The 13,778-nt window shown below is 39.2% G+C and overlaps 1 protein-coding gene across 7 annotated transcripts in view; it reads left to right on the top strand.

The window, feature by feature from the left end:
- Positions 1 to 13,778, top strand: part of LOC133402389 (unconventional myosin-Va-like) — a 29,231-nt gene that overhangs the window by 12,031 nt on the left and 3,422 nt on the right. For 5 of the 7 annotated variants that reach the window (XM_061676016.1, XM_061676015.1, XM_061676020.1 and 2 more), the window contains 21 exons: positions 142 to 270; positions 540 to 637; positions 723 to 809; positions 912 to 1,020; positions 1,096 to 1,307; positions 1,384 to 1,540; positions 1,864 to 2,103; positions 2,758 to 3,006; positions 3,455 to 3,548; positions 3,613 to 3,755; positions 3,856 to 3,957; positions 5,647 to 5,724; positions 7,832 to 7,963; positions 9,488 to 9,544; positions 9,695 to 9,922; positions 10,010 to 10,077; positions 10,152 to 10,226; positions 10,980 to 11,178; positions 11,907 to 12,000; positions 12,304 to 12,441; positions 12,532 to 12,686. In XM_061676016.1, coding sequence (XP_061532000.1) covers positions 142 to 270; positions 540 to 637; positions 723 to 809; positions 912 to 1,020; positions 1,096 to 1,307; positions 1,384 to 1,540; positions 1,864 to 2,103; positions 2,758 to 3,006; positions 3,455 to 3,548; positions 3,613 to 3,755; positions 3,856 to 3,957; positions 5,647 to 5,724; positions 7,832 to 7,963; positions 9,488 to 9,544; positions 9,695 to 9,922; positions 10,010 to 10,077; positions 10,152 to 10,226; positions 10,980 to 11,178; positions 11,907 to 12,000; positions 12,304 to 12,441; positions 12,532 to 12,686 — 2,844 coding nt within the window. The remainder of the gene's footprint in view (positions 1 to 141; positions 271 to 539; positions 638 to 722; positions 810 to 911; positions 1,021 to 1,095; positions 1,308 to 1,383; positions 1,541 to 1,863; positions 2,104 to 2,757; positions 3,007 to 3,454; positions 3,549 to 3,612; positions 3,756 to 3,855; positions 3,958 to 5,646; positions 5,725 to 7,831; positions 7,964 to 9,487; positions 9,545 to 9,694; positions 9,923 to 10,009; positions 10,078 to 10,151; positions 10,227 to 10,979; positions 11,179 to 11,906; positions 12,001 to 12,303; positions 12,442 to 12,531; positions 12,687 to 13,778) is intronic. The other 2 variants (XM_061676018.1, XM_061676017.1) reach the window with 1 other exon arrangement.

Raw genomic sequence — 13,778 nt, 5'->3', positions numbered from 1 at the left:
TTTTTAAATGGGCACACACCCTAGAATTGTTTTGCCAGCACTATTGGAGGAAATAGCCCACACGTTCACGTTGTACTTGAAATCCAAAACAGTGCCTCCTGGTGGCCACTGTCATAAACTACTTCTCATTTTTGTTCTCAGTTTCATTTCTTGCTGAAGCTGTTTGTGGGAAATGAAAAGGCAACAAGTTCCACCAACAGATCTACTACCAGCATTACGGGAAGATTTGGTCTGTCACAGAGAGGTAATAAGAAGACTGTGGGACTGCAGGTGAGTTCAGAAACAGCTGATCACTGGAATTGTAACTATTAGTGGTAATAGATCACAATCACAGTCCCTTTTTTATTTGACTACTGTAACAAACAAAATGAAGCAAAACAGCTGCTGACAGATATGGTTCTTGTTATGCATCATGTTTATAAAATGGTTGCTTTTATGAGTCAAAATAAAATTACATTTCTAATTACTGTCTGTGTGTGGAATGTCTCTATGTCAGTCTTCTTTTGTTTTATTTAAAGTGTATCCCCTCTATCTTACAGTTTCGACACTCTCTACACTTGCTGATGGACACGCTTAATGCTACGACTCCTCACTATGTACGGTGCATTAAACCAAACGACCATAAAGTGCCATTCAGGTAAAGGGGGAGATTAGGATTTTTTTCTCACCTATCTTTACAAGGGACTCTTTCATTTTACAAGCACATGTTCAACTTTATAAAGCTTGGACCCTTTGAGGGCAGTGCAGCAGTTGCGAGCATGTGGGATCCTGGATACAATCCGAATCTCGGCAGCTGGATTCCCATCAAGGTAGCATCTGAGGAGGCACATCTGTGAAAATGAAACTACAGATGTTGAATAGACAAAGATAAGGGTATATAATGAATAGACCTATGTTTATGAATGTTGCAGATGGACCTATCAGGAATTCTTTTGTCGTTACCGGGTCCTTATGAAACAAAAGGATGTGCTTCCTGATGGAAAACTGACCTGCCAAAATCTCCTGAAAAAGCTCATCCGGGTGTGAATTATAGCCAAGACCTCAGTCGTAACTATGCCTATATTGATGATGCTATAATGTGTTTTTTGTTCTCAGGACCAGAACCTGTATCAATTTGGTAAAAACAAGATCTTCTTCAGAGCTGGCCAGGTGGCGTACTTGGAAAAGCTGCGTTCTGAGCAGCTACGCAGGGCTTGTGTCAGCATCCAGAAGACTATTCGATGTTGGCTGGCACGTAAAAAATATCTGAGGATGAAGCAATCTGCCATCACCCTTCAAAAACATGTGCGCGGTCACCAGGCACGCTGGTGAGCAGATTGATTCATAAACAGTCGATGAAGATATTTGAATTGACATGTTACAATTGTCCCCCCCCCCCTTCAGTTATGTTCATTTTCTGCGGAGAACCAAAGCAGCTGTTGTCATTCAGCGCAATGTTCGAATGTGGGCGGCCAGAATACGCTACCAAAAGCTGCGCTCTGCATCTGTTGTCATTCAGTGCTTCTTCAGGGCGTATGTAGCCAGAAAGCTGTACTATAAGGTAATGACAGCAAGAATTCATCATTTTAAATTGGATTGTATTCAAATATCTTTCTCAAAATATCATCCAGCCTGGCAGTTGAGGCCTGCGCTGGTATAATGCCAAGAACTCTCATCCAACAACTCTGGCCACACAAATGTTTTTGTGACTGAATGGACACAAATTACTGCAGACACACTTCAAAATATAGTCTTCCCAGAACAGTGAAAGGTTTTATCACTAAAGGGGCGACCGATCCTCATAGCTCAAGTGTGACAAAACGTCTTGCACGTCTCCTTTTTAAGAACTTGCTTATTTATGTTGTGATAATCATCTCCTTACAGATTTTGTATGAAGAGAAGGCTTTGGTCATCCAAAAGTGGGTGAAAGGCTGGCTGTCCAGGCAGCATTATCAACGCACTCGAACAAACATCATACTGCTGCAGTCCTGTGTGCGTCGCATACTGGCCAAGAAGAAGTTAAAGAAGCTCAAAGTTGAGGCACGCTCTGTGGAGCATTTTAAAAATCTCAGTGTTGGCATGGAGAACAAAATTATGCAGTTGCAACTCAAGATAGAAGAGCAGGTGAGAGCATTATGTTGCTGGGGTATGTTGTTTTTTAAAGTAGTATACAGTGAATCCCTGCATACTCATGGTTCGTCATTTTTTTCTTGGTTTTCTTTATTGGCGGTTTATCCCCCCCCCCCCCTTATTAAAAAAAAAAATTGCGTTTAAAAAAGTTTTTTTCAGTGGACTTATAATGGGTGTCAATTATCCACCGATTTTCGCTATTCGCGGCCCTATCCCTGCGAATAGTGGGGGTCCACTGTATTATATGATCAGTGAACAGGAATAGAGGACAGTAACCGAGCTCTGCAATCAATATTGTGGTTTGATGCCTTGCTTGAAGAAGCCTCTGCAGTGCTAAGGAAGTACCTCTGTACTGTGTCCTTTTTATCAGACGAATTCATCTCAAAGCATGTTGGAATTTGCAGAAATGACTTAATACAATTAGGTGCATGAAATTCACTAGGAATGTGGGAAATTAATGATATTAGTGTTAGTATTAGTAGTAGCTGCCATAGTGTCTCATTTCTCTATGTTTTACCGCCCAGTGTTATGTAAAATGTGTGTGAGATATTGGATGTCTACCATGAGAAAACAGAGCCAACTTACAAAAGTGTAATTGGGTGTTGTCGTCACATCACATGCACACCATGTGTTTGCACGCCCCTACAGCACAAAGACGTCAGAGAGCTCAATGAGAGATTGAATGCCGCGGCGAAGACCCAAGATATAGAGAGAGAGCGACACTGCAAAGAGTTAGAAAACCTTCAGAGATCAGAGAAGAAGACCAGAACCAAGGCAGAAGCGCTCCCCTCACTAATGGAGCAGCTCTCCTTCCTTCAGCAGGAGCTGGAGAACACCCGTAAACAAAAAGAAGTCCTGGAGGATCAGAACAACGTTTACAAGGAGCAGACACAACAGGCGAGTCTCCTCCTTTCCCCCTTGTTTTATTATTGTATGTCTTCATGGATTTGTTATTACATTGTGTGTGTCCCCAGGACTCCCCAAAGGTCACTGGTAAGTCTATTGTATGCTGTCATTGTCTGCTGCTAGGGCTGCATGCAATTTTGGTAGATAGAGAAAATCTGTGTCCATTCGTAATATTTAGCCAGGCTTACATGCTTAATAACAACAATAATACAGTACTACTAAAAGAACACGAAATAGAAATGAAATAATATATTGCCCAAGGATTCCACAAATCGGCAATATTTTGAAACTTGCCATTAAACTTTTTTTAAATGGTACACTGCTTGTACAACAACAAAAACAACAGTAATACTACGATTAGCAATACGATTATTGCTATGTATTCATTTTTGGTTTCCTTTTCTCAGTTGCCATTATTAATAACACTGTTTCTGACCAGGTGGTAGAGGAGCTAAATATGAAGAACAGCTTGCTGAATGATGAAAAGGATAACCTTATCAAGCTCATCCTGGAACAAAAACAACAGATAACAGGTAAGAAGCAAGTCAAAGTTTGTGTCTTTCTTAATGATCAAGAAAATATGACTTATGTTATCAGAGATTAAAGCCCAGGTGGAAAACACAGAAAAACTACAGAAAGAGTTAATTGAAGAGCGCTCCCGGTACCAAAGCCTACTATGTGAGCACCTACATCTACAAGAGCTTCATAAAGACCTGAAGGAGGAACTGGAACTCAGACTGGTGAGTCTGATTTTTTATTTTTTTTATGTTCTGCCGGTGTTTTGGTTCTCACAATGGAAAGAATTGAGTCAATTAATTCATTCATTTTTTTCATTGACAGAGTCCAAGCAAGAGGTCAGAATCCAACTACACCAGTAACTCCTCTGAATGTAGTCCAATGATTGCCTCTACTAATGGACAGGACAGTTCACTGGACAAAGTGGTAAGACAAGACAAAAACATACATTATCAGCGGCTGAAATTGCATTTTCGGTTTCGGACTGAAAGACTTTTGTCACCCAACTTAAACGGCCGAAATAACATGTAGACTATTGTTGCTAGCGCGTAGCGTTACCACGGCCAGCGCATGAGCTTGTACACTCCATAGTTAAGAAGTATTTGCTCTTAGCAAGCAATGCCATCAGGCTTTGCTGACTGTGTGGTTGAATTGACTGGGACGTCAGTATTTTACACACGGCCGACAGTCATGGTTTGATAATGACCGGAAACCGGAAATGCATTAATACATCACCGCTGCTATGTCACTTGAAAAAAATGGGCCTATAAATTTAAAATTACATGAATATAATAAATATTTAGAGTATAAGATAACCTTTATTAGTCCGATAATAGGGAATTTACATCCTTTTAGCAGCAATAGTGGATAGAGGAAATACGAAAAGCAGAGGTATGGACTCACGTCACATGACTTTGACTCGAGTCATGAATTTGATGACTTTAGACTCAAATTGGGAATATGTTACAAGACTTGCAACTCGACTTGGACTTGAACAGCAATGTCTCGTGACTTCGCTCGGACTTGAAGACTTGCTACTTTGACCAAAGCACTGGGAACTAAAATTCATAGCTTCTCTTTCTATCGCTATGTGTGTCACCTATTTTTATGGTATCGGAGAATATGAAAAGTGACAACATAATGCTGCAGATCTTACTGATTATTTTTTATGCCAAAGGTATACCATGCTACTATTGCTGTAATTAGTTTTTATTCTCTTTAGACAGTTTACGCCCTGATGGAATTGACAAAGCGCTCATTCTTTGACACACTACCTAAAGTAATGGTATCCTGAACCCCCCCCCCCAAAAAAAAAAACCTTACAAACTAGAAATGTTTGTAGACAAGAAAATGCACTTTCCTGCTATATGACAATGTATTCATGTTATTCAGAATTGGTCTTTAACCAAGCAAAAATATATTTTATCCTTATACTTGATTATTCAAATAGAATTGTCAGTAGAATACTTGATTATGAATTACAGCACTACTGGATGCAAATTCTTATTTGTGGCAGGTCTGTTTATTGTCACTTCAGAAATAAAGGGAGAAAAGGTAAGTCATAGCACAGCATTTTTATAAAATAACTGAAAACATACTATCGATCGATTTTGAAGGGGCAATAAACTAAGCCTCCCCTTGATGATTGGCTTTGAAGGTGCAAACATTTTGATGAGCCTCTTAGTTTTCTTACAAAAGTACAGTGCACTTGTTGATCAACTTTGTTTTGATAAATAAATATGGATTTTAAAATCTATTAAATATATAAATGCAGTATATAATGTATACATATTAATTAAATATATAAATACAGACCCTTTCCCAAAAATGTGAATATAATGGAAAAGTGTATTTATTTCCATAATTCCATTCAGAAAGTAAAACAATTCATAGATTATAGATTCAGGGCCCACACTTTAAACAATTTCAAGTATTTATTTGTTTATTTTTACATAAGATGGTCTTCCAGCTCATAAAACCCACCAAATCAGGAATTTAAAAAATTGGAATACTGTGAAGAAATCAGCTCAAATTTTGCAGGCCATAAATGTTTTAAACTGAGTGTCACACACTAATCATCTACTAAACTCAAAGCACCTGCACACATTTCCCCAGGTGTCATTAAATTGCTTCAGTTTGGTTCAATATGGGGAAGACTGCAGACTTGACAACTGGCCAGAAGACCCTCATTGGGTAAGACACAAAAGTTCATACTTAAGCAGGCTGGCTGTTCTGAGAGTGCTAGGTTCTAGCATATCAATGGAAAAGTCTAATGGAAGGACAAAATGTGGGGACAGAAGATACAGCAAAAGAGATGACCGTGGGCTTTAGCGGATTATCAAACAGAGAAGATTCAAAGAATCTAGCAGAGATCCAGAAAGAGTGGAATGAGGCGGGAGTCACAGCTTCAAAAACCACCACATTCAGACGCATCCAGGAGATGGGCTACAACTGTCGGGTTCCTCGGGGGTCCAGCCACTTCTGAGCCTGAGCCACTGTAGGAAGTGTCTCAACTTGGCCTAAGGAGAAGAAGGATTAGACTGTTGGCCAGTGGTCAAAGGTCCTCTTTTCCGATGTAAGTAAAGTGTGCCTTTCATTCGGGAATCAAGGACCAAGGGTTTGGAGGAAGACGGGTGAAGACCAGAACCCAAGCTGCTTGAGGGCCAGTGTGAAATGTCCACAGTCAGTCATGATTTGGGGTGCAATGTCCAGTGCAGGTGTTGGTAAACTCTGCTTTCTTAAGTCCAAGGTCACTGCAACAGTCTACCAGAATGTTTTAGAGGACTTCATAATTCCTTCTGCTGAGGATGTGTATGGAGATGCAGATTTCATCTTCCAGCAGGACCTGGCCCCTGCCGTACCGCCAGAAGCACCAAAACCTGGTTTGATGCCCATGCTATCACAGTGCTCGACTGGCCAGCCAACTCGTCGGATCTCAACTCTACTGAGAATCTATGGGGTATTATCAAGAGGGAAATGAGGAGCACCAAAGGGGTACCAGACCCAAAAACAACGAAGAACTGACAGCAAGCATCGAGGAAATCTGGGCTTCCATAACTCCCAGGCAATGCCACAGGCTGATTGCCTCAACACCACGGCGCATCCAGGCAGTGATTAAAAGCAAAGGGATTCCCAACCAAGTATTGAAGGGTAACATATATCGTTTTGAAAGTACCATATTTTGATTGATTTAATGTGAACCTATTTATTTCTCTTTTTTTCTACAAAAGCTGGGAAGTAAATGATGATTTCTTCACAGTATTCAAATTTTTGGAATTCCTGATTTTGTGGGTTTTATGAGCTGGAAACCCAAATTACGTAAAAATAAACAAATACACATTTGAAATTGTTTAAATTGTGGGCCCTGAATCTATAATCTATGAAAGTTTAACTTTTTGAATGGAATTATCGAAATAAATAAAGTTTTTGGGAAAGGGTCTGCATTATATATATTAAAATCTATTTTCATTTTGTTGTTAAAATGACTCGAAAGGACTCAAAACTGAAGTTGTTGGACTTGCGACTTGACACGGGAGTTTAATGTCTCGACTTGAGACTTGACTCGGGACTCGCCTGTCTGGACTTGGGATTTGTGACTTGCAAAGCAATGACTTGGTCCCACCTTTGACGAAAAGAGAATGCGAGAGAAGTCATTTGGCGGCAAATGTGTCCACCAGTACAAGGTTAATGCAATAAATACAGTAAAATAAAAAATATTGAAGCCATAATTCTTTAACGATTAGAGTTAGAGAGTAATGATTATTTTGTGAAACTGAACAGTATGCAAAATTGTTTTTATCCTACTACATAACATACAGCAATAATTGTCCCATGGTAATATTAAAAATATGGAAGTTAAGAAATTGTTTTGGAAGTGAATGCAACTTTACCAATGATTGGCATAGTTTTCTAATTAATAATTGGCAGGTTTGATTTATTTTCATATTTTAATTAATGTAATGCGCTTTTGTTGCATTTAAAAAAATAATAATAATTAAAAAAATTTTTTTTTTTTTTTTTTTTTGCAAATGAAAAGCACTTACAAATTCAGTTTGATCGGTAACCTTTTTCAGTGTTTTGGTTTTTGGTTTCGGTCGAGAATTTTCATTTCAGTGCATCACTAATACATTATGTAGCTCATCATGTTTTTAAGTTTTAGATTAGATTTGTCTTGTCACGCTGTTGGGTAAAGAAGCTCGAGCTGTACATTCTTTCAACCCAATGACTGCCTGAAGTTTGGAGATGTGGACATTGGCTGCTATCTCTTTTTGATGCACCATTGATTTCTGTTTTATTATAGAAGGAGACCCCCTCCACTGTTGACCTGCCACTCATTCTCAAGCTCCAGAGAAGAGTGAGAGAAGTAGAGAAGGACAAACAGTCGCTACAGCGGCAGTTAGATGAGAAGGAAGCCCAAGAGGAAGAAGCCAAGGTATGTCCTCAACACCTTTTGTAACAAGTTACACATTTGTTGATATTTGTGGTTGCGTCACTCCATTTGAGGCAATACAGGTATTGTCAATTGCTTAGGGCGATGTAGCCTCTAGGGGGCGCCACAAACTCAGGGGAAGAAAAACAAATCACCTATAATTAACAAAACTATTTATTACTATGAACTCACTTCCCAATTAATGTGAATACAAATTATAAAATAAAATATTGCCATACCATATAAGAGACAGTCATGAAATGAAACGAGCGATTAGCCTCAATCAACATGGTATGCTTTTATGTGTTGTATTTATACTGGCTGTTTAATGTTTATATATATATATATATATATATATATATATATATATATATATATATATATATATTTCAATCAAAAACATCTTAACAGACCAAGTTACATTTTGACATAGGACCCCTTATTTGATAGCAGCTTCGCAATTCTTACATCCATTAAATTTGTGACTATTTAGAGAGTTTCTGCTTGAATTTCTTTGAGATTATGTATCGTCATGACGATTTTGTTAATAAAAGCATGGTTCTTGGTAGCATGGAAGAAAGTGGTCGGTCAGAAATTCCACATATTTTTGGGAGGGTGGGAGGCAGTTGACATCCAAACGACAGCTCTGGGAGGCTGTTCTGACATCCTGCAAAGAATTTCAAGCAGAAACTGTCTGAAAACTCACAATGTACATATTGTATTTGGCTGGAAACATGCTGGGGAGAGCGCATACCTCTGAAAAGTACCGGTATGTGGAGTTTTTGCCCGACCACTTTCTTTCATGGTATCAAAAGAAGAACCGTGCTTTCCTTAGCAAACATGACAATGCACCATCTCAAAGAAATTCAAGCAGAAACGCTCCAAAAAAATCACAGGTTCAATGGATGTGAGAATTGTGAAGCTGCTATCAAATAAAAAAATGTAACTTGACTTATGATGATTTTGATTGAAATAGCTTTTCTTTCCTTTTAAACATGACCTCCTGATGCTGTAAATTCAACAATCTTTAGTTGTTTAAAACTTGTCAAATGTCTCTGTCAAACTCTGTTGTCTAATAATTTAGAACAGTGCATTTTAAGTTTTTTATTTTAAGAAATACTGTTCTCATTGGGAGGTGTGTTCAAAAACATTTGAATTCTATTATGACAGTTGATGACTTGAAAATTATGCCAACTGTCATTTGTATCAACTGTTTAAGAAAATCTGAGAAACAAATAATTTGGAACGCTGTATGTATTATGCATGTTTCGTGAACAATATGTATGTATGAGGATTTTCATTTTTATATTTCAAATTATAAGAATTATTTGAAATGTTGTTTTATATTTAAAATTTGGTGACATCTTTATAATGACAGCGATTTAAAACAAGGCTATTTGATTTCTTTTGTGAATCGCCGATGGAAGAGGGTACGATTTAAAATCTTGCCGTGTTCGCCACATTGGGTAGAGGCGGCTCTGGGTTTCATAGTTGCTATTTTAATTGTCGGTGAATTTCTGAACCAAGGACATGGAGGAGGAGATAAGTGTCGGCAGAGCAGAACTGGATTTGGAAACGCTTAAGGTAAAACATTGAATTAAGGTTCCTCAAATAAGGAATGTCGTACACAAATGTTTATTGTATCAACATTCGTAACAGAAGACTATACGTATAGAACCAAACTTGTGTACTGTACTGTTTCATGCATTTTGCTCATTAAATTAATTAATATAGCGTCAAGAGCTGGCGTCTGAGAATAAGAAGTTGAAGCAGGACTTGAGTGAATTGCGTAAGTCTCTAACCAATGAGAACAGCGAGCTGATGCCCCCTCCTGTGGGCTCCACGACATACAATGTACTGCTGGAACAACTCAACTCTTCTAACGAGGAGCTGGACATGCGAAAGGAGGAAGTGCTTCTTCTACAGTCACACATAGTCCGCCAAGAAGCTATGAAATACAAGGTCACATTTAAATACTAGAATTGAAATATCATTGTTTTCTTCATTGGTCTTTATCTTGGGATATTTCCTATTAACTCCCACCTCCAGGACGCTGCACTTGCAGAGGGTGTGAGTTTAGACCTTAGTGATGTTCCCTCATTTCAAGATGTTGACAGGTAAGAACCAAGACCTCCTTACCTTCATTTAAATGTTAGTAAACAAGTGTCGGTATTTGATCTTTACCTGACAGGTCCACTGACATCCATACGTTGAATGAGGATGGAGAGCTGTGGCTGGCTTACGAAGGCTTGAAGGAGACCAACAGGTTTGTATTTTGTCCTTTCACTTGATCAAGCTACAAATTAGTTACTTTGGATTTACACTGCAGGTCCAAGTGTCCAATTCTGATTTAATGCAGATATGTATCAGATTTATTTTTATTTTTTCCCCTGGTCTATTTCTATGTACATTTCAAGTGACGCATCCAATATGGCTTTGTTCACACTGACAGAACAGTGAAGGACCCCGCATGTGCGGACACCCAAATTGCAAGTAAATGATGCCACAAGCGACAACACAGAAGTAAACTATAATAAACAGATTAAAATCTACCATTCAGATATCCTGGTCTGACTCTTCCCTCCTCCCATTGATTTACATGAGGTTAACCTCCACATTGCTCCCCCGGCCCCTGTGAGCAATTATTTTGCCTATTGAATGACTGGCAAATTTTGCATAAATAGGCAATATTTAGTTGTGTATGGTTTCGCTATAGTTTAGATTTACCGCAAGTGTTTTTAGTATCTTTATTTGTTTTATCTGAGCAGACGTGGGTATATATTTATCACCAAACGGTCCATTTCTATCGTGTGAAGTGCAAATTGATGGGGTATATCCAATCTGTGCGTTGTTTTATTTTTTTGAAAGAGGCTTCATTCCGATCAAAAGATACCCGATTCCATGCCCCCCCCCCCACAATTTATGTTGCCAAGACAAAAAAAGAATCTGAATTATGTAATCTGAAACGAAGAGTGTAAATTCAGACCATGTAACTAGATGCTATGACTTCACATCCCAGGGTACTGGAGTGCCAGATGCAGAAGCTGGAGATGCAGCACAGTGCAAGGTATGAGAAACTGCTGGAGGAGGTGAACATGCTGAAGGAGGAAAAGGAGCAGCAGCAGAAGCTGTTGGCTCAGACTTTGCAACTGCCTGAAGATGCTCGGATTGAAGTGGGTCTGGAGCTCGAAATCACTCGGCTCACTCAAGAAAATCTGGTGGGTTCACTCACTAGCTTTTGACAACTTGCAGATCTGTCATTATGCCTTTTATGGGGGTGTTATTTCTTGTGTGGAAAATAGCTTACATGCACAATGGATACATTTGAGTGAGATCCAAATCAAGAGATTATGATAATGCACTGAGCGTTTAATTCTTTTGACAGTTTTTAAACATTGTTGCTGTGGTTGTGGTTTGCAGTTGTGTAGAACTGCCCTTCACATAGCTAAATAAGGTAACCAAAATATCAGAAACCCCACAGTATAATTCCACACCTCTAGGCATAATAGTAAACATACATTATTGTTGAATTAGAAATGCAGTTTTGGACAGCCACAGTGTACTTTACCAGATTTCAATCAGTTTTTCCGTATGCACGTACAGGTAAGTGGGTGAAAGTGCAATTAACAGTGGTCTACCACAAACATTTGTAAAATGTGCAAACAAATAATAAACATTTCACTTGTGCGCTACACAACTGGAAGTTCCAGGATTACTATCTTTGTAAAGACAGATGTTTGGATACAGCACAGTGTGGAGGTAGGGGTACCTAATTGTGTGGCCAGGTAGTGTAAACAGTGATCCAAACAGAAAGCAAAATTTCAACTTTCTTTAAATACTGTATTTGTATTTGTCAACTCCTTTTGTTGTCATATTTACAGTTGTCTTGTGTATGTATGAAAATTGTGTTTTCCCCCTCTAATCCAGTATGTCAACATATTTTCAGGAGCTCATGGAGCAACAGGACAAACAAGACAAGACAATTGTCAATTTGAAAAATGACCTTCAACTGTACATGAAAAGAGTAGAAGAGTTTCAAGGTAATCCCGTCAGACTGCAAGCCACAGGCTGTGTTCGCAATCATTTACTCATTCCCCACTCCCTAATCTTTACATACTGTACAGTATAGGATATTCTTCTACATAGAAAGTTGAACAAAGACGTATTTGTCATTAATAAATAAATAATAATTTTCGGAGAAATGAAGTGAAATTGGATTATTTCCCGGCGGCACCCCTCACGGCGCTGTATTGTACCACGAAAACCCGGTGGAGAATAGCTGCTCGATACTGTCTATCAACAGTTAGCACATATTAACTGTGAGTCCTAATGTTCCTGTCAAGCTCATCAAAGGAAAACATCCATTGGGACAAATTCTCCTGCGAAAGGAGCGAGTATTCCTCGCAAGGAGAGGGAGTACCAGGGAATGTTGGAGTACAAAGAGGGTGAAGAAAGCCACCTGGTTAAATGTCTGGTTTTAGGTATGACAAACCTATCTTGCTTGAGTGAAATATTGTTTCAGACTACCTGTAGAAATGTCTAAATGTGTTGGTCGGAACTGTTTATTTCAGATCTGAAGGCCCGAGGAGTCGCTGTCAGGTTCCTTCCTGGCCTTCCTGCTTACATAATTTTCATGTGCCTGCGATACGCTGACAGAGTTAACGACGATCAGAGAGCTAGCACGCTGCTCAATTCGGTGCTGTGCAGCATCAAAGGAGTCGTTAAGGTTCAGTATAACGTACACCGGTTCCACTCAATACCCACTTCGTAAATAAGCACATGCTTACAATTCAGGACTTTTTAGCTCGAGATCTAAAATGAATTCATGAAATAAACATGAATCTAAAAGCCTTTTGCCAAGAAAATTAGCCCGTTTGACAAACTAAACAATAGCTTGCCGCATTTTTCTCTAACGATCAGCAAAGTCAATAAAAACTCACTAAGGACCTGATTTAGGACTCTTAAGTTTGCAACTCTTATCTAAGAAGCTCCGATACAAGCACTGTGTCAAAATTATGTTTTTTACAAAGAAAAAATGCTCACTTTTGACAATCTTTTGTAAATACTGGGCAGACAAAACTCACAGTTCTGACGACCCGGGTTCAGACCCTGCTTCGCCTGCGTGGAGTTTGCATGTTCTCCCTCTGCCTGTGTGGGTTTTCTCCGGGTGCTATGGTTTTCTCCCACATTCCAAAAACATGCATGGCAGGTTAATTTAAGACTCTAAATTGCCCATAGGTGTGAATGATTGATTGTCTGTATTTTCCCTGCCATTGGCTGGCGACCAGTTCAGGGTGTACTTTTTGAATTTTTGTTAGTTATTTTATTGGATGTCTATATTCTGCAGGTGTATCTAATGTTGTGGCCATTGACTATAAATCAGCATTAAAACATCCATCCAACCATCTATTCTCAACACCGCTTATCCAGTTCAGGGTCACGGGGCGCTGGAGCCTATCCCAGCTGACTTCGGGCGAAAGGCGGACTACACCCTGAACTGGTCGCCAGTCAGTCGCAGGGCACATATAGACACGGACAACCATTCGCGCTCACATTTACACCGTCACTGAGTGGGAACTGAACCCATGCTGCCCGCACCAAAGTGAGGCGAGTGGACCACTACACCATCAGTGACTACGTTAAAACATAACACAGTTTAAATGCTGAGAAAATATATACAACTCATAAAATGGGATATTCCGTCTTTGGGTGATATTTCAGGCTGCACCTAAAATGTAGTAGAACCCTTACAGGTGAACTTAAGTTAATTCGCGTTTGATCCAACCAATACATTTCCTGGTTCAATTAGAATTGGTAT

The sequence above is a fragment of the Phycodurus eques genome, chromosome 5 (assembly GCF_024500275.1).
Source record: "Phycodurus eques isolate BA_2022a chromosome 5, UOR_Pequ_1.1, whole genome shotgun sequence".
NCBI lineage: Eukaryota > Metazoa > Chordata > Actinopteri > Syngnathiformes > Syngnathidae > Phycodurus > Phycodurus eques.
The sequence above is the reverse complement of the archived record's forward strand: the minus strand, read 5'-3'. Positions and strand labels throughout refer to the sequence as shown.